The sequence below is a fragment of the Hyaena hyaena genome, unplaced genomic scaffold (assembly GCF_003009895.1).
Source record: "Hyaena hyaena isolate Hyena2069 unplaced genomic scaffold, ASM300989v1 scaffold_251, whole genome shotgun sequence".
NCBI classification, from domain to species: Eukaryota; Metazoa; Chordata; class Mammalia; order Carnivora; family Hyaenidae; genus Hyaena; species Hyaena hyaena.
Window position 1 is genome coordinate 531,470 of NW_024080883.1, and position 21,026 is coordinate 552,495.

A 21,026-nucleotide genomic window follows, 5' to 3' on the forward strand; every position below is an offset into this window, starting at 1 on the left:
GTGATGACTAATGCCACGCAAGGTGTGGAGATCTTGATATAAAATCAGATTGTAAGATGAGAAGAGTAAGGATGGTTCTTTATCAAGTGATAGTAGGAAATGATATGCATTTAGGCACAGGGAAACAAAAAAAAAGCCATCTCTTTAATTGGATCGGTAAAGCCATCAGCTGTCCAGCACCCTGGAGGATTTGCTCTTTCTGTGGAGCTCTGCTTAACCATCCTGGATGGAAATCATTCCAAAGTGCATTTCATCCTTTCCTGCCTCCTCAAAGTACCGCTCAAACCTTTTTTGATAGCAGATTCATTATTATGAACATTGGTTGTTACAGTCTTGAAATGCCACGAAGCACCCATGCCTATTGAAGTTGCTGGGGCTACATCTCCTATTGTTAAAAATCCTGAAAATAATGTGCTTTTGTCAGGTTTGCTTTTAATTGTTTTCCTCTTTCTCTGCTGTCAAACACACCCTTCCAAGCTTTCTGGTTCTTCTAATAATAATGAGCTTCCAATCTCTTTTTCCTCTGCCATTTCTAGCCTGGCTTTCACTTGTACCTGTTAACTAAATGTACTAGAATAGTGCTTAAAGTAGAAATAAATAGATCCTAAAGTTTAGAGCATCAGGTTTATAACAATTCCTTTGGCTAATCACACACCTCGGGCCTCTCCTTGTCACTCAGTGACAACAGTTAATGCTTGAGACGTGTCTGACACTGTGTTAGGCACAGTACGTAGAGTGATGCATTCAACATCACAGCAATAATAGAACCTACCTTAAGGTAGCGCCCATAAGGTTGGCACCTCAGACCTTCTCAGAAGGTAATTGACTTGGGGCCCCAGTGCATTGCTTGGAAATCCTTCACCACACACAGAGTCCATGCTTGGGTTTAGATTATCACCAGAGTTTGATTGCAGTGGAAATAAGAAGGCAACCCATTTCTAAGACGTGGGATTCCTTTGTCAGCAGGCTTTGACCCAAGGATTCCCTGGTGGCTTTGTCAAACTGTAGGTTTCAGGAGTGCCTAGGACACTTCTGTCCACACTTCTTTTTATACCTTTCTTCGGCCGGGTCAGATTAGCTCACTCAGCCTTTCCTGACATCCTTTCTGTTTACGTCCACACAGCAGTTCTCCAAATAAAGTCTTTAAATTGGGATTAATAGGTCTAATATCCAATGAATGAGAGCCACAGAAAAAGAGCCCAGAGAGAATGTAGGGTTATAACAAAAGAAACCAGAAAAATTTTCCAGACCTATTAGATACAAGTTTCACAAGGGCCTAGCACAATAAATAGAAAGAGATTGACTGACAGCATATGTGGAGAATTTTTTTTTTTTTTTGAGAGAGAGAGAGAGAGAATGCATGGGAGGAGGTGCAGAGTAAAAGAGAGAAAGAGAATCTCAAGAAGGCTTCATGTGGGGCCTGAAGTGGGGCTCAATCCACAACCTGGGGATCATGACCTAAGCCAAAATCAAGACTGGGATGCTCAACCAACTGAGCCACCCAGGCACCCTGAGAAAAAAAATTTGTAATGTTTTTTAATGTTCAGTTATTTTGAGAGAGAGGGAGAGACAGAATGGAAGCAGATGAGAGGGAGGGCAGAGAGGGAGACAAACAATCTGAAGCAAGCTCTAGGCTCTGGGCTGTCAGCACAGAGGCCAACATGGGGCTCAGAGTTGTGAACTGCAACACGATGACCTGAGCCAAAGCAGATGCTTAACTGACTGAGCCACCCAGGGCCCCCCTGACATAGGGGATGAAAAAGATGATCCTAATATCTAAAAAAAAAAAAAAAATCAAAAACAAAATAACATTGAACTTCCTAACATCTACACTAGAGACTAAGAGTAAATGGAGAAATGCCTCCAGAATTCTGAAGGGGAACATTATCAAGCCAAATCACATATAAGGAGAGAATAAAAACAGTCAATGACTAAAAAACTTGCTTCACATTTATTTTTTCTTAGGAAGCTACTGGAGCAGGTACTCAAGCAAAAAGAGGGAGTATATCAACAAAGAGGGAGAGAGTGAATCCAACATAGGAAAACAGATAGGGACAGTTTTGGGTCATGGGACTGAAAAGTCCAAATCAACAGCTGGACAGAAAGCTCAGTGTGCTGCGAATCCAGATTGTAAAGGAAGAGGGAGGACTCCAGGAGAAAGACCTGAAAAAATGACACTGAGAGATTCTCTACTGTGCTTGAGAATTTCAAAAACAATATAAATTTACTAATTTATATTTAATCTGATGGTCCCTTTAAAAAACGAACAAGGTGAAATACAAAGAAAATTATTGACCTTTAAATAAGGCAACTTTAATTTTTTTTTTATTATGAAAACTTCACACATATACAAAAGCAGAGAGAATAATCTAATGATGCCCTCACAGGCCAATCATCCATCTTCAACAATTATTAAAAGTCATCATTTTCATTTCATCTGTTCTCCTACATTGTTATTTTTTATTATTTTTAATTTAGACTTTTTAGAAAAGTTTTTATTTTAATTCCAGTTAACATATAGTGGTATACTAGTTTCAGGCATACAGTATAGTGATTCAACAGCTTCATACATCATCTGGTGCTCATCACCACAAGTGCAAACTTAGTCCCCATCACCTATTTCATCCATTCCCCTCACCCACCTCCCCTCTGGTAAACTTCAGTTTGTTCTCTATAGTTAAGACTCTGTCTTTTGGTTTGTCTCTTTTTTTCTTTGTTTTCATTCTTAAATTCCACATATGAGTGAAATCATATGGTATTTGTCTTTCTCTGACTTATTTCACTTAGCATAATACTCTCTAAGCTCCATCCATGTTGTTGTAACTGGCAAGACTTCATTTCTTTTTCATGACTGAATAATATTCCACCGAGTGTGTGGAATATAATGCACACAAACACATACAACATCTTCATCAACCAGTGGACACTTGGGCTGCTTCCATATCTTGGCTCTTGTAAATAATGCTACCAAAAACATAGGGGTGCATGTACCCTTTAAGCATGCTTTTTTTATTGTTTCTTGATTTGAGTTTGGATTCAAACAAGACCCATATGTGGAAATTGGTGGTTGTGACCTTAAATCTGTTTTTTCTGTCCCTAGTCTGATCCCTAGTCACCTCCCCCCCCCCCCTTCCATTTTTAGCCATTGATTTGCTGGGGAAGGTGAGTCATTGGTTCTGTAGAAGATTCTGCATTCTGGATTTAGTTGATTGCTTTCTTGTCTTCATATTACCAGTAAATTGGTATTTAGCTGTGGAAGCTTAAATAGATTCAGATTGATTTGCTTGGCAAAAATACTTCATAAGCACGTAATTATTGGTTGTCTCACTTTTCGTGGATTGTCCATTACGTTCAGGAGGTGTCAGCCTGATAATGATGAGGCAATTATTAACTCTATATAAAGTAAGGAAGTCAGTAATTCGGTACACCAATGGGTTATACAGAGGACAAAATTTACTACTCACTAAAATTAAACTCTTGACTTTTAGATTAACCCACAGTTGTGAGAGTCTGGATGAAGAACTGTGGTTGCTCGGAAATGTTTAACAACTAGTTCTGCAGTCAGAGACAAGCCCTGGTAACATATGTGGACTTCCATGGTGGAAATACTCCCACCACAGCCCATTTTGAGTTACCAGCCATTTAATAGTTGGCCTGCAAAATTCCTGAAAATTTAAGAGTCTGCTCACACCAGCAGATACAAAGGCCCCAGCACACCACATGGATATATACAAGGGCCACAGAACTCAATACCTGTCATTTGCTATAACTGGAAATAAGCCAGTAATGTCTAGAATTGATGAGTCTCAACATAAGTAGAATAAGCATCATTACAAACACGTAAATAATGGCTAGAAAAATAACCAGAAAGTCTAAAGTTTTTAATTATAAGCCTTTTAGATTAATTTCGACTATGGACCAGTAAAACCCTAACTTAAAAGTTTAATGATAACAAAAAAAAAAAAACCATTTTAAAAAGGTAACATAAAAGTTATTAGCGCGTCTTTGTAGGTGAAGTAAGTGATAGAAACGGCCCTCCTCAGAATTAAGGTCTGTCTCTGCACAAGGGACAATATAGATTCCTTCCTTTCTACAACTGTGAATTGTCCACTCCATTATGGAAATCCTGTGGCCTCCAAAGATGAGGGTCCAGTCTGGCCCAAAGTTGGTAGTAACACTGTCTAAAACACACAGTCTCCATTAAAAAGTACAATGCGGTGAAAGCATGTGGCTCTTGTGGTCTGTGTTAAACCCACACAGCGTGGACAGTGGAACTTGAAGGTAGGTGGGCTCCAAGCACTGACCATGCTACCGCCACTTTCATAGTTCCCTAACCATTTGTGCCCTTGATTTGTTGGGGAAAGTGCATCACTGCCGAGGCAGAAGCTGAATGAGAGGCTGGTGGCCATTAGAGCTGGGTCTGGGGCAGACCCATTTTCATAGAAGACAGTGAAAATGATGGTGTCATTGGCTATTAGGTCCTAAAAGGCAGTGAATGTGGACAGGGGCAGCACTGTTCTCACCTCAGCATCGTGTGCTTCACCTGGAAATGGATGCAAAATTCCCAGTTCCCTGGAAACTGCTTCCTGTTCGAGGCACGAACCTGCATTCTGGGCTCTACGTACACAGAGAAACCCGAGTGAACTTCCACTGTGCTCAAGTCCAGGCAGAGCCTGGCTAGGAAAGAAGCCACCCAGCACTATTCTGCCCGTACCTTTGCGCTCCAGCCACCCTGCTTTCTTCACACTAGATCTGTAATTTGCTCTTCCCCTGTCCTTTCTCTTTTTAAGTACAAAAAAGGATGGGGGCGCCTGAGTGGCTTAGTCGGTTAAGCGTCAGACTTTCGCTTAGGTCATGATCTCGCAGTTCGTGGGTTCGAGCCCCGCGTCGGGCTCTGTGCTGACTGCCAGCTCGGAGCCTGGAGCCTGTTTCAGAGTCTGTGACTCCCTCTCTCTCTGACCCTCCCCTGCTCACGCTGTCTCTCTCTCTCTCTCTCCTAGAAATAAAAAACATTTAAAAAGAAAAAAAAAGGGATGAATTCATCCTTGTGAAACCACAGTGCAGAATCAGGAAGAATAAAAACGAATGGATACCCCCTTCAAATCCTGCATGCTTCTCCGGACCAGGCACCTACCATGGTGGCATGAAGAAGATGCTACAAATATTTACTGAGTGATTAAATAAAATAATAGAAGGGACACCTTAAGTATCCTCACTATTATATATGCCCTTTTCCCCCTTTCCATTTCTCTCCTCCCCCCCCCATATTTATATCAAGGAGGGACACTATGTCTTCCACAGTGTAACTTAGGTCCCAATTAGATTACCTCAAGGGATATTTTTTTTTTAATTTTTTAAAATGTTTTATTTTTTTCTGAGAGAAAGAGGCAGCATGAGCAGGGGAGGGTCTGAGAGAGAGGGAGACACAGAATCTGAAGACAGGCTACATGCTCTGAGCTAGCTGTCAGCACAGAGCCCGACGCGGGGCTCGAACCCATGAACCATGAGATCATGACCTGAGCCGAAGTCGGACACTTAGCTGACTGAGCCACCCAGGCGCCCCTTAAGGGACATTTTAAAATGTAGTTTTTTATCAGTGTAGCTGTTAAGAATTTCAACTCACACACTCAAGCATTCAAGATATGTATGTAACTTTAGTTTTCCATGATGAAGTTAATTTGTATTTTGAATCCCTGTTTTACCAAGGAGTGTTCTCCCTCTACTTTCCATGGTTGCATGTAAAGCCCGTGGGTGCATCTAAGTCTCCAGGTATTGATACAGGGCAGAGGGGCAGCTGAACCCTTTGGTATTTGTTGAGACCACATCTCTCCTCATCTCCTGGCCCCTCGCAAGGCTGCTGTCTGCATGGCGGGGCCCCCTGAGTCAGGTTTTCTCTGAGGCCCCTTATACTTCTGAGCATAGAAGTCTCTTAGACGGACTGAACAGATGCTCCTTCCAGCCTTTCCTCCTAAGGTCGGTGAATGAACCACGGTGCTTCTGTTCTTACGTCTGCCAAACCCACATGGGGTTTCCGTCATCCAGACCTGCATCCATGCTTGGCTCTCATAGAGCCGTGCCCTCTACCCCTCCCTATTTCACAGGGTCTTTCGACTCTCTTCTCTATTCCCCACCTCCCCAGCCGATGCCATCTTTAGTTTGGCTAGAGCCGGGAGAAACTAGAGAAACTGGCTCTAATTATGTATTCTTCCAGATCTTTTGTTTATGGCATAAATTTTATGCTCTGAATCCTAAACAGCTTAAATTATTGAAACTCAAGAGCTAAGAATGAATTCTGGATTTCTGTTTTTCTGCTACAGTGACTTATCTCTTAGGCAGTGAAAATCCTCCCTGAATTTCAGGGCAAGATGATAGAAGGGATTAGCAGGAGCAGAGTCACATCCTTAATGCACTATATTATTATCCCACCGCATTTGCAAATATTTACTGAACACCTGGAGGCATGGTGGAAGGAAGGTAGGCACAAATACGAATAGGGATTGGTCCCCATCCTCATGGGATGGCAAATGCATCCCCAAAGAATAAAAGGTAGTAAATAAAGAATCAAAGACAGAGAGAGGGTAAAGCATACTATTTAGTTTCAGGCTTCTAGATGGTTCTCCAGTATTACAAGGTTGCTTCTAAACCCTGCCCAGTGATTTGCTGATGGTCCAGCCTCTTTTTAGATGGGCAGGCTGGATGGAAGGTCCAGAAACTCTTCAGTGCCATCCCAGCAGGACAGACAATGGCAGAAAAATCACACTAAACTTTGGGAGAGGTGTGGGGATGGCGGGGAGTAGGTAGGTGGTATCCATGACTTTCTGTGCCCCCAAAGAGTTTAATGTCTAGTTGAGGATAAAAAACTTCAACTAAATGCCCAAAGAGTAAAATAAAGCAGTATAACAAACTATAGCAGGGCTGTGCTATTCAAGGTACATTTACTGGGATCAGAAGGTGAAACAAAAACTAAAACATGGGAAAGGTTTTGTGGAGAAGTTGAGGCACTTTGGGACTCTGGGAGAAGTAAAGAATTTGAATTATTTATTACTAATAAACGCTAACACTTAACATTTCTGTACCAGTCACAGTTAAAGCACATTTACTAGAATCCTCTCAACAATAATATATAAGTATGCACTATTTTTAACAGTCCCATTTTACCTATGGGGAGACTGAGGCATAGAGAGATTTAGTAACTTGCCTGTAACTACACAACAGAATTGGAATGCTGGCAGTCTGACTCTAAGGGCTGTATCCTAAATTTCATTAGTATTCCACCTTTGACAAAGGAATTGAGAATTTCGACAAAAGGAACAGAAGTATGAGGTAGGAGTGAGAAAGATATGTGGGGACCTAACTAGGGCAGAGGGTTACTGCTAGAGCATAACCAGGGACCACACAGGTGCCTCACTGTGTCTTCGCTGCATACAGATAGTCTGTTGCTGTGACTTCCTGTTTTCTTACATCACAGCTGAGAAATGGGATACTCAGAACACTGAGATGCCAGGGGTGACTTGCCCGGAGAATCTCAGAGCAGAAAGTCTGCCCTTAGCCCCTCTGGCTCCTGTTTCACATTCTTACTGTGTAATGGGTATGAAGGTTGGGGCGCCTGTGTGGCTCAGTGGTTAAGCCTCTGACTTCAGCTCAGATCACGATCTCACAGTCCATGAGTTAGAGCTGCATGTTGGGCTCTGTGCTGACTGCTCAGAGCCTGGAGCCTGCTTCAGATTCTGTGCCTCCCTCTCTCTGCCCTCCCCTGCTTGTGCTCTTTCTCTCTCTCTCACAAATAAACATAAAAATAATCTTATTTTTTAAAAAATTTTTAACATTTATTCATTTTTGAGAGAGAGAGTGACAGAGCGTGAGTGGGGGAAGGGCAGAGAGAGAGAGAGAGAGAGAGAGAGAGAGAGAGTCAGAAACAGGCTCCAGGCTCTGAGCTGTCAGCACAGAGCCAGATGAGGGGCTCAATCCCATGAACTGTGAGATCATGACCTGAGCCAAAGACAGATGCTTAACTGACTGAGCCACCCAGGTGCCCCAAATAATTTAAAAAAAAATAGGTGTGAATGTAGATATATGGCACTCTGGAGTACATCTAGGCATCTGGGTGGTATCTAGAGCGCCTCTGTGAGCTTCGACATCAAAATGCTCTGCCCCTTGTAAGTCTCTGAGCCTATAAGCAAGATAGAATGGTTTCTCTGAACTTACAGGTTTGGAACGCAAACCATAACTGGAGTGATGGTTTAAGCCAGAGAAACTGTTGTGCGCACAAGGACACATTTAAACACTAGGATAAAACAAAGTAAAAGAGTAAGTTTTCAGGTTACTAAAAGTCACTGCCTTAGAAAACCCTGGGAATCAAGAGGGACAGAATGTGAATGATTTCTTCGAAACGGGGGTGATTAAACTGTTACAGAAAGAAAAGTGAGGGTAAATAGCGAGCTGTGGGTTCTAATAGATGATTACTACAGTATCTGTGAAGGTTTACCTATAAATATGTTCACAAATCAAATCTTCAATGTATTAGAAGTTCTTGCTATAGATGTTTATTAATTTTGAGAGGGTGAGAGCACGAGTAGGGGAGGGGCAGAAAGAGAAAGAGAAAGAATCCCGAGCAGTGTCTGTGCTGTCAGTGCAGAGCTGGGCACGGGGCTCAAACTCAAGAACCATGAGATCATGACCTGGGCTGAAATCAAGAGTTGGATGCTTAACTGACTGAGCCACGCAGCTGCCCCCATCCTTGCTATTTTTAATGAGCCTTCCTGCAAATCTCTGTAAGATGAGCCACAGGCCACCACGGGCAATGGAGGCCCTGCAGGCGGGGGAGGGTCGCGGGGCTCCAGTCCCAACTCTGACCCTTACTGTTGTGTGCCGTCTTGGACAAGGCTCATAACCTCTCTGTCTCAGGGCCGTCAGTTCTAAAACTCAGACAAGACCTATCCTGCCTACATTCTCCCTGAGTTCATAGGAAATAACGTAAGAGAAAATGTTGGGGAAATGTGGACTGTGTCCCCCAGAGGAATGGTATGTTTATCTGTTAAATGCAGAGAACTCTGACAACAGCCCCTGCAGATTTGCTAACAGTGAAGATTAACTCTATATCAAGCTCAAATTCGATTTCCTAATGAAAGGGGGTACCTACAGGTGCAGAGGGTTGCCTGCCCGCCATTTCTCTTCTTTAATTGACCCGGGTGCTATGGGCAGTCATTTGTGCTGTTTGGGGCCTCACTGGCCGGTCACAGAATGAAATTAATTAAATCAGAATCACTTTAGGGTTTCAACTGTCTTTTAAGTCTAGGCCACCTGCATGGGAGCCCTAGCTCTTCTGGAAATTCTGAAGTGACCTTTGGTTATTTGGTTCCTTAGCTTCTCTTTGTGTGAGAATCCTTGAAAACTAGAGCAGACAACCGGGCTTTTAACTTGTGTCGTAATTGCTGCTATTCGTTAACCCCCAGGCTGCCCCGCAGCCTCTAGCACTGTGTCAGGTTGTCTGGCCTAGAGGGGACCGCAATTACTGCAGCTCTTCTTAAGACAACATTTACCGGAAACAAATGACCATCTATTAGATTGTATATCACTAGGCTGCAATCTCTTAAGCGGAAAGACGGAGGCGAGGCCCCTACTTCAGAACTACCAACATAAAAGCTCTCAGGAAGCATTTGTTGCTGGTAACAAAACACCTCATAATTGTGTACCACTTTGTAATGTACAAAGTATTTTCATATATAACATCAATAATCAACATTTTGGCTGAGCTTCTTACAGAATTTTACCTGTTAAAGACATCAGCTGTACCTGACGACATACATTTAAATGTAAGTAGTTGCAAGTCATGTATTTGAACAGAATCTGTTGGAATTGTAGTTCTCAAATCTGGCTACATATTAGAAGCACCTGGGGGTATTAAAGTTACCAGCAGTTGGGGCTCCACTTGAGTCCCACTGAATCAAAACAATGTTTTGTTAGTTGTAACCTCCCAGGTGGTTTGAATGTGAGACCAGATACGAGCACCACTGTTCTGAGAGAAAGACCACCGTCAAAATGTTAGAAAGCTGGATTGTAAGCCCATTTCTGCTACTAAAGAGCTGCGTAACATGGATACATATTAAAAAGTGACTCTGAATCCAAAACTATTAATTCAGAAGCAGTTCCTCTGACTGTTCCAGTTATTACCATAATAGAGAAACACAGCCTTGATGCAAGTAATATATATATATTCTACTGTCTGTGCTACCACTTTCTGTATTCTCTGTTTACCTCTTGTAGTCAGTAAAGAACAAGGATCCAGGTTCTTCCATGGGAAATGAAACACACTTAGGAGACAAGCTGACTGATTAGGGTAAGGTTGGATTTATCTGTGGCATTATTGCTTATGGAGACTGGTGTTTATAAGAGGCAAGCCACATTGGCTCCCTGAGGAAGTTCCTTGAAAAAGGCTACCATTGCTATAGTCACTGGCGGGTCTTCCATAGGTAGCTCATTAAGAAATGATCAAACTCAGACAATTGTCCTGCCTTCCCCCCAAAGCACCTGAGATTGGCTTCTAATTTACAGTGGTCCAGACTTCACTGAGCTGGCTGCATGCTGGGGGCAGATGCTCAGGGCTTCCTGACTGATATCCAGGAAACTGATTAATAATTGTGAGCTTGTTTGGTAAGTATTATGAGAAGCCCTTTGTTTCAGAATCTTTGAATTTTGCACAGTCATGGTCAAGAAAAACTGCATTTGATCTGCATACAGATCATATTATAGAACCAACCTACAAGCCAGAAGTATTATTTCTCATCTTTAAGAGGTGAGTCTCTTTCCAGGACATTCTGGCAATTCTGTAGCTGATTGAGACTATGTTTACTGTTATATCAGTGTTTGTAGGTTAAAATGGGCTAGGTCGTAAATCTTGAATATAACATGTCTCTTACAGATTTTAAAAATTCATAAAAATATGTGAAAAGCATTCATATGGATCTGACATAATAGAGTTGGCCCTTATATTGCCTAGTTTTTTGGCAGTTCCTAAGATGGAAATTGAATATCACTGACAATTATTGATCAATCATATAATGTGCTTATACTAGCCCTCTGGGTTTCCTTACTGTGATCATTGAATAACCATTTCCAGGCAGATGTTTCAATTCATACATGGCTGCTGAGTTGCCACAGCTGGCAAAATGTCACTGGAAAGTGTCACATGTAAAAGAATGAAAACATCTAAATGTCTTCAGGTTAGGGGCTGTGACAATTCATGAATTTTTCACAGACAGCGATTCTGTGAAAAGCAGCAGAATGCTAATGCTGTGAAAGGAAATAGTTTTGACTTGGGGTCCTGGTTTGGAGGATTTTTGTTTTATTTGGATCATTCCTTTTCTTGAATAAGAAGTTACACGAGAACAAATGGGGTCTGATATCTAGTTGTTGTAATAATAGTCTTTGATATTTCTGTGATCTTGGTGTTACTTGAACCCAGGATGCTGTGCATATTGGTTAATGCCGTTTGGGGCCTTGTTTGGGTTAAGTGAGCTCAGATGTGCAAAGCACAATGCCTGGCCCTATGTGTCTAGTGAGTATTATGTCAACATCAATAGTTGTCATTGTCATTTTGATTATTATAATTATTACTAGTTCAGTCCATTTCTTATCTGCAAAATGAAAGACTGTTTTTAGAGATGAAATTCTACAGTTTGAATCAATGAAATGAAGCCAAGTTCCCCTAAGGACATGACCCAGTTTATAAATTTGTGGTTCCATCCCTGGGACAAAACTCCAAAGCAGATGTCTCTGAAATATATTGAGATGACATTTCAATATTTGTTTCTCGGGGTCTCTCAGGCACACAGAGAGTGATGGCAGGACCACATTGGCCTAGCAGATGACATCTACAGTGATATTTTTACCTGGGTGTTTTACAAAGTGAGAGAATGGAGGGATTGGTCAGGGCTGCAGGGCAGGTGTAAGGCCCCGAAGAGGGGGAAGTGCTGGACCAGATGCACAGCAAAGGAACGCTACAGAGTCTTAGTCAAAGGTAGAGGGGAAGATAGAACAAGGTTGGCTAAAGCAGGACCGGATGTAGGGTTCAGATCCGGGAGGGGCAGCTGGGGAAATTTCCTGGGGAAACGGGCAGTGAGAGCCATTATCTATGAGTGTGGCGGAGGTTAAACCCTAGTGCAGGGAGAGGGGCTAAGGATTCCAAAATGGATACAAGAAAGGTTCATCAAAGATGTCAAGGAGCAGGAGAGTCAAGAGGAGAGTGAACACCTTTTGCCCCGCTATGCAAGCCAGGTGAGGGAGGCCTGGAAATGGTGGCCCCAAGAGCCCCCTGGGCTCACAGTCTCCCTGAGACTAAGCAGCTCAGACCACACAGGCTGGCTTCCCCTTGGGCAGTACCAGGTATGAAGGGGGCACAGGTGCCAAGGTGCTGCGTTTTCAGACATTCGGAGTCACCTTACTTTATACGACTGTATTACCAAATAGTTCACACCGTGAACCCAGAATAACACCCTGCACTGAATGTGTCCCATTTGTGTGAACACCTCTTCCTGAAGGAGAATTCAGTTGTAATGCATTTGAGGGTGATAAATATTGGTTGATATAAAGAACAAAGGCCTTAGAGGAAGGCTGACTGAATTTAAATTCCTGGATCCACCTACAATCTAACTTTGTCATTTAAAGAGTTTATTTAGCCTCTCTGAGAATCTGTTTTCTCCTCTGGAAAGTAGGAATAGTAAGGCTACCTGTCAGGTTGCTATTAGAATTAGAGAGGATTCTTAGAAAGTGACTGGCACAGTGCTTAGAACATGATATATGTAAGTAGATTTTATAGCTTTTATACTCAGTAATAAGTAAGAAAATAATTGTTTCATGTGCACGTAAGTTTTATAATTCAACTTTCTATCTGCATTTCAAATTGGTCATATCCTGAAAGCAACTGTGATTTACAGCAGGTTGTGGACATTGCCTGGAGACCATATATTCCACTGGTAGATTTTTGGACAGAACACTATAGATTTTGTTTTCCTTATTTTTTATTACATTAGACTTCTAAAGTTTCATCTCTTCAATGGTAGAAGGGAAAAAAAAGCCTTATATAATTTTTAAATCTTTTTACACTTTAGTATGCCTTATAGTTTTCTACATTTTTAGAGACCATAAGAAAGCTTGAACTTGAAGTCTCCATATATTTTTTCTCTCTCTTGTTTTAACCCCCCTCTACGAAAGGATTTATAACATATCAATGGGCCAAATTCCCATTAGAGACTTAGAAACTGTCATGTTTCCATATCTTGACCCTGTTTAACTCTTCCCTGTAATCCACTCCATCCTAAGAACATAGTGTATACATCTATAAAAGTGTTGGAATTAAAATTATTTTTGTACACGTGTTCTCAAACTCTCCTTTTCTGAGATTCCTGAGAATGGCCTTGTGTGTGCCAAATTTTCTCCCTACCCTCAACCTCAAGGAGGATCCAGACATCACCAACCTAATGTTTTAGGATTTGCAATACAGAATTAGGAGACAAATTGGTGAAGGGCTGATGCATCCTCGTGGTCAGGCTGCCATGAAGGAGTGGGGCAGCAGGGAATTGCTGAAGGTTGAGCAGTACAGTGTATGTGTGGGAGCACATGGGAGAGGAAGTGGGTGTTGGGAAGAAATCCATAAATTTCTTCCAACTTGTATTCATTCCAGAAATGAAAGTAAAGACTTGCTGTTATGTTCAATTAATTTTTTATTGCAGGGCTGTCTTTGTAGGACTGTGTCATTATTCTGAGCCTGAACCAAATGGGTCAAATTTTTTCTAATTAGTCTTAATAAGGTTACATAAATTCAAGTGAGAAGTCATAATTACAACAGCCACTTGGACAGATACCTAGATGATAACATAGCCTACAAAGGAAGACATCTATAAGAAAAACAGCTTAGATCCATGGTTCCCAAATCTTAAGATACATCAGACTCACCTGGGGAGCATTTTAAACTGCAGACTCTTGGACACCATCCCAAGTAGTTTTGATGCTGTTGTTTGGGGCTGGGTTCTGGGAATCTGCATATTTCATTGTCCTCATGTGATTCTGATGCAGGGAGTTTGTGAATCCTATTCTGGCACAAGGTCAATCAGTGTCAGACATCTCCACACAGTTCTGTGTGCCATGAGGGCTCTGGTACAAATACAGAAATAGGAACTCAACAATGTTCCTTCGGATCGCATCAAAGAAAAGTCTTTGGGCCTTTTCTATTGCATTTTTCCTAGTTACATTTGCAGGAACATCTCACCTCTGTGGCTCTTATCTCTGCCTCCTGTCTTTGAAATCTATAGGTTAACTGAAGGCAATAATTTCTTTATCTTCCAATTTACAGAATAAGCATTACCTAAAAGCTTCTCCAGCACTAACACAAGCCATTAAATCACATTCACCAGAGTTCTCTCACCAACGCGAATTTCTACAAAATCTTACCAGAAAAATAATTGGAAAGAAGAGTCAGCTGTGGATCGTTAAGAATTTGACTCTATAACAGAATGCTGAAGTGAGAACTGAAGAGGTACTGCTTGCAGGAGGTTTTGGAAAAGGCTCCACTTGTCTAAGTAGAAAGGCTTTCTTACCCTTCATTGCCTTTGGCAGTAGAGTAAGCAGATTGTCCATGTTAAAGCCGTACAATGAAAATATTTATGCTCACCTCCTGATAGAGTTGGCTCAGAGCTTCCAGGGCCAGGATTGGAAGGTGTTAGGGCCACCTGCCCACTGTGCTTAAGCAGAAAATACCAAACGTTCTAAAGGCAACATGGCTCAGTCTAACCTGTTGGCACTCATCGTTCCGGTGATGCCCAAAACTGTGATCACTGAAGCAGGACTCAAAAAGTAAAACAAACTATCATGAAATATAAGGTTTTTATGGAAACACTGGAAGATCAACTTTATATTTATAGCAAGCCAGCTCAGTCTTCTCAGGGATGATGCTTCTGTAACCTTTTGGCAAACACACCTAAGAACTACCCAGGAAGCAGTGGTACTGAGTGGTCAGCCCTAGAGACACAGGAGGAAGACCTGGGAGCCAATGTGTCCCAGGTTGAATACTGTCCACCCAACTCATATTCTCCATACCTGCCAGTCTTGACACTCAAATATAATGGTCATGTCTGAAATCTAAACATATCTTGATGTTCTCTTAAATCAACTTCAACTCTATGATAACAAATTTCCCTTGCATCAGCCATGGCTATGTTAGGGGTTAATATGGTGAAGTGGTAACAGCAGTAGGAAAGGCAGATGGAGAAAAGGTAAAACAACCTATGTTTTATATCCTTGAGCAAATTTCCTTTAGGAGATCCATTCAACCAGACTCCAGACTGTTAGCAGAAGTCTTATTGCTTATAAGAAATATTAAAGTTATTGATTGGGTGATATCTAAGTTGTAAAATATAAAAATCTATTACCCACATGTAAATTTTAAAATATTTTCGTACTGTGTTTTTCTTTCCTTTTTAAAAATTTCTTTTAATGTTTTATTTATTTCTGAGAGAGAGACAGCATGAGCAGGGGAGGGTCAGAGAGAGTGGGAGATACAGAATCTGAAACAGGCTCCAGGCTCTGAGCTAGCTGTCAGCACAGAGCCTGATGCAGGGCTCGAACCCACAAACCGTGAGATCATGACCTGAGCCAAAGCTGGGCGCTTAACTGACTGGGCCACCCAGGTGCCCCTCTTATTGTGTTTTTCTGACTACATAGGTAGAGTGTCAACAGGGTAGAAAATTTTTAGAAATAATACATTTTAAAGACAATGCTACAGTGATTAGCACATTGGCTTTCAATATTTGAGATGTTGTAGTAGTCCTAAAAAAACAAAACCAACCAACCAACCAACCAAACAAAAAGCCTTTAATCAGCCAAGCAGGCTTTGTTTCAGATCCAGAACTACTGGTGATTTTTCAATTGCTTTGCTTATAGACTAGACACAAAAGCTTGAGCCTCAAAGCAAACACATACCATTTTGTAGGCTGATAAGTCTCAAGTTCTTTTTTTCTAAGGGAAAGGCATACTTTTTGTCATATCCTGTTTTGTAAATAGGACTCTACCATCAAAAATTCCAAGGAGAATACAGCTGACAGCATGTTTCCTTGGGCTGAATATACTACTTTTGGCATCTGAATTCCCTTGGGAAAATAGCAGTGAGTGGGTTACACACCTCCCTACAGCTGGTCACTTTTCTTATGATAGTTGAGCATTTGGCTGAACAGGTTTGAAGCCTATGATTCTTAAGAATGACAACGACTATTTCTGTGTCAACTGAGAGTGTTTTACCCATTTAAAACAGGCTGAGGGGAACTGCCTAAGCTTGAAAGCCTTAAACAGTCTTTTCTAAGATTGACTAATATGGCAAAATCTTTACAGAAAATAGACTCATAAATTTTGATTCATACTGAAAATGACATACTTAAAAGGAATCCTAGAATTTAGCATTCCAAAAAGATCAACTGGGCTCTCTAAAAAGGAGTACAGAATTTATCTAGTTGGTTTTTCCTTTATATTAGAAACTGGTACCTGGTCTTCTCTCTGAGTGGAGGACAAAACCTCAAATACTCAGGAGAAGACAGCCACTGTAGGGTGTCCAGTGGTGAAGACACAGCCTTCCATCATGGTCAGATCAGGACCTTTTTTTTTTTTTTTTTTTGCCATAAGAAGTAGATATTTTCTCTAAAAAGACACTTATCTATATATTTAAAGTTGTTTCTATACACATTACCCATATTTTTGTTTTTGTTAATGAAATGCCAGGGGAAAGTTCTATGCTGAAATCTTCTGGGTTGTATTAATTTGTGCTAACGGTCCAGCTTGTGAACCATGACTTCTCAAATAAAAAACAATTGTTTTTCTTAAATATTTATGTCTCTTTCTGGCCTTGCTTTCTATAGGATGGATTTATCGACTTTTTAGAGTTTATCACTGCTGTAAATCTAGTTATATGAGGAAAAATGGAACAGAAATTAAAATGGTATTTTAAGCTCTATGATGCTGATGGAAATGGTTCTCTTGACACACAGAAACTACTGAATAGCCCATGGTAAGTGAAGCAGTGAAGTAATTGTAGGACATTGTAGAGGTAATGTAATTTTCCATCCTGTGGAGCTGGTGACAACTATCTATGTGATTGGTGAATTTTGGGATATACATTTGGAACTGCGAAGCCATGTAAGTTTCATTATGCTATTGGTTACTGAGTGTGCACCTGCAAACCAGCATTTTCTTCTCAGTGTTCAAATTCATAAATTTTAGCAGAGTATTGAGATGAAAAATGAATAAACATGATGTTCTAAAACAACTTCTCTTTTTATCTGCCTCTGTGCAGAAAGTTTGGCGAGGAGCAGCTGAAATACTAGACAGTTATATAGCAAGAGCCATGGACTAAGAACAAAGGTACCTAAGGACTAATCTTTCTGGGAGCTGGACTAAAATATTTCTAAAAAGCACCTCAAAGATCTCAGGCCCTTTTTAGCTCTAAAGTTTAGTGAGTTGTTTTTTTTTTTTTTTTTTTTTTATAAATCTCACCCACTTCCACCAAAGAACTGGAAAAAGTTATTATCATGGTATGAGAGGAAATGGATTCTAGAGTAAAAGATGATTAAGTGGGACACTGTACCTAAATGAGAATGTGAAGTAAAATAAACATTATGAATGCAATATATGGAATTTGTAACACAGGGCCAGAATTGGAATCAGAGGTCTTAGAAATGATCTGGTCCAAATTCTTTCATTTATAGATGAAGGAGTTGAGTTACAGACATAATATACAATATAAATATTAGCAAAAATGCAAAGGAAAATAAGTGGGTAGAACTCCAATTATAATTAAATACCTCAATAAATGGACAAAGCTATTAATACTTAAAACTGTTTAGCAAATGTAGAGTTAATGAACATATGGAAGACTTCAAGAGTGCGATAATACTAACATTGCTTTCATGTGAATTTTACACAGATAATTCACAAAAAGTACTATGATACACTTTGTAAGTGAACTTTATAAGCATTAAAATTCAGAAATTCTGCATATATATTACATGTTGCAACACTAAATTAGAAATCTAAAATATTCCCTAGAGAATGCCCAACCCCATGTAAATTTTAAAACACCCTTTTAAATAAACATACTCAAATTTATTTTAAAAACACTGAATATGTAACATATCATACAAATATTGGGGGATGCCTCCAAAACAGTATTCAAAGCAAGGGTTCTTATCCTGGGATCTATCGGTCTATGACCTTTGGAAATCCTTGAAGACCATGAAATTAAGGTCAACTCTTTTCTCGTATGTTATCGACTTTTGAGGGGAGGGAAAGTGTCATCAGAGTCTCAAAAGAATTAGGAGGAACAATAGGATATAAATGATTTTGTCCAAACTTTATGGAAATTTTCACACAGTTTTTATTAGTTAAAAGGTACAACGTATGTTAGTGAGTAAAGAGAAATTAAGCTTCTAGTTGAGGTTTTCTTGTGTGTAGAAAGAGAACAAAAAGAAAATAGAGAAACATTAAAGCACAGAGCAGAAATTTATTTAATAATTGACACTATTTGTCTCCAGTTAAATTAATAAAGATTAACAACAATAAGGTATAATTCTGGCACTCTTCTTAGAGTGCCCTTACATACTGGGGAGGGAGCATAATGGAGATAATATTCCTGGACATTTGGTAATCTGCATCAAGACGCTAAACGTATATCTCCATTTTAGAGTCAACATTTTTGGTCAGGAAAACAATCATTAACATTATCAAGATAAAGGTTCTATGATTTACGTCACAGAGTCATGTAAAATACTAAAAATGAATGACCTAAAAGAGAAAAAAATTTAAATAAATTGATGTTATGGAATATGTACTTACAAAAAGTGAGTGGTCTATATGGTGGCAAGTGAAAAAAAATCGGGTAAGGAATAATACATACTGTTTAATGTAAGTTCTCTCAAAACATGATAACAGATGTTAAAATAAAATACAGCCCAGCCATCAAAAGATCCAAAGGAAGTACTAGATTATAGGCAAAATTTACAAAGCAAGTAGTTACATTTTAATTTCACTTCAAAGGCATAAAGTGGTCAGGAGGATGTTTGAGAAGGGCTATTAGAGAGGATTTCTTAGGGAAAGCCCTCAAGTCAATAGCATGGGGATTTAAGGAAACCGTTGAAGTTTGGGGAACACAGTGGTCCAGTGTTTGAGTGCGAGAAATCTAATGAAACAGACCATGGCAGTAGAGTAAAGGGGTAAAGTTTAGGAAGGATCTCATGCTCAGAATTTGTTGGGATGAAGGTTTTTTTCATGGATCAGATGTGGGGAAGAAGCTGACAGAGTTGCCTTGGATCCTGTCCAGCTGAACCACTTGGAGAAGTGAGGGGCTCTCAGAAGAGGAGGGAGCTGGAGGTAGAAGTAGAGAGTGATTCTCAACCAGGAGGGTTGCATCCCTCCACCAGGGGACATTTGGGAATGTCTGGAGACATTTTGGTTGTCAGCTGGGGAGTGGAGGAGTGCGTGTGTGCTGCTATTGCTATCTATTGTTCAGAGACCAGGGCTCCTGTTAAACATTCTGCGGTGCACAGCACAATCCTGAACAAGAAAGATTTGTCTAGTCTGAAACAGCAACTGGGCACACCTAGAGCTTGTAGAAGGAGCCTCGAGGGGTCAGCTGGAATTGAGATGCATGATCCAAGTCTAGGGATGTGCAAGAGAGTGTCAGTAACGAAGAGGAGGCATGGTCTCAGAGACAGTGGATTTTAATCATCTGTCATCCAGAGAGCTATGACACTAGATAACGGTGACGGTACCTGCCCAGTCAGAGCTGTCCTGCTCACCCTTCTCTCCTACCTCCTCCCGCTCCCACTCAGAGAGTGAACAGAAACAGGCTGAGCAAAATGGAGGAGAAAGTGCCGAAAGAAAGAAGGAAACAAGCCATGCCTCCCTGCCCATCCCCCCACCATGTTTCTCCTATAAAGAGGGAAACACGGGGCACACTGAAGACTCCCTCCGAAAATATCCCTTCAGGCCTCCTCACGCTTCCAATCAATCCTTCAGTCTCGCTTATATTGCCCGGAGATGGGTGTCAGACAAATCCTAGATATTTCATAATCTTTTATTATGACTTTCACATGCGGTCTCGTATCGCTTCAGGCTGTGGAAATACTGGGTGACGAGCTCAGTTTGTGGGCTTTTGAGGCCTTTGCCAACAGACTGAGAAACCCTAAAAATGTACATCTAATAGAATGGTATATGTATGCAACCATTATTCTAAGCATTACCCTCTATCTAACTGTGAGAGCTCACTAGCTAAGGCCAGGAGTGGTGCTCTACCACTGTTTTCCGTGAGCAGTCCTGGATTCAGCACTGGTAATGCTTGCAAAGCCACGGAAGAGGTAGTCCTGTTTCAGACCAGGCCCTCAATTAAACTGCGTTGCCAGTGGTTCTTCTAAAGATCCCTTCGTGTTCAATCAACATAGCTATGTTCAAATTCCCAGATATCTAACTCGTTCCATCTCTGTCTCTCTTTCATTTGATTACCAATTTCTACATCACATATTGGTCATTTAATTTAATCATCTGGCAGTGGGGGAGAGGGAGAGAGTGGTTAAATTTTCCCTCTAGGGAAGCTGGAAATGTCATTTTCCCTGGGTTCCCTGACAGCCTTTATGATGAAAAGGTGCTGGCAGGGTGTGAGAGAAATTCAGTGTCCTTCCAAGGCATACAGATCTGTCTTCCCAGTCGATCATTCTAAAAAAGGGCAAAAAAGACCAGAGGTGACAGTGTCAGAAGCCTTAGATGCTTACAGAATAGCTTTTTACGTTCCTCCGTAAGATTAATGATAATTGGTCTGAAGTTGAGAACATTGTCCGTTTTCTGGGTCCAGAATTCTTGTGACAGTGGCCACTACAATTTTTTTCTCTAGTAAGCTTTTTGCATCCTTTGTTAACTAATATGTTGAATGGATCCCTTTGTGCTGTATATTATCAAACTTCAGATTGTATTCAGTTAATTAATTTTCTAAGCCTCAT

The 21,026-nt window shown here is 40.8% G+C and overlaps 1 protein-coding gene across 1 annotated transcript in view; it reads left to right on the forward strand.

Annotated features, from left to right (window-relative positions):
- The window catches only part of GUCA1C (guanylate cyclase activator 1C), a 32,897-nt gene that overhangs the window by 2,821 nt on the left and 9,050 nt on the right, over positions 1–21,026 (forward strand). The window contains exon 2 of the mRNA XM_039244993.1: positions 16,899–17,047. Coding sequence (XP_039100924.1) covers positions 16,959–17,047 — 89 coding nt within the window. The 5' untranslated portion in view covers positions 16,899–16,958. The remainder of the gene's footprint in view (positions 1–16,898; positions 17,048–21,026) is intronic.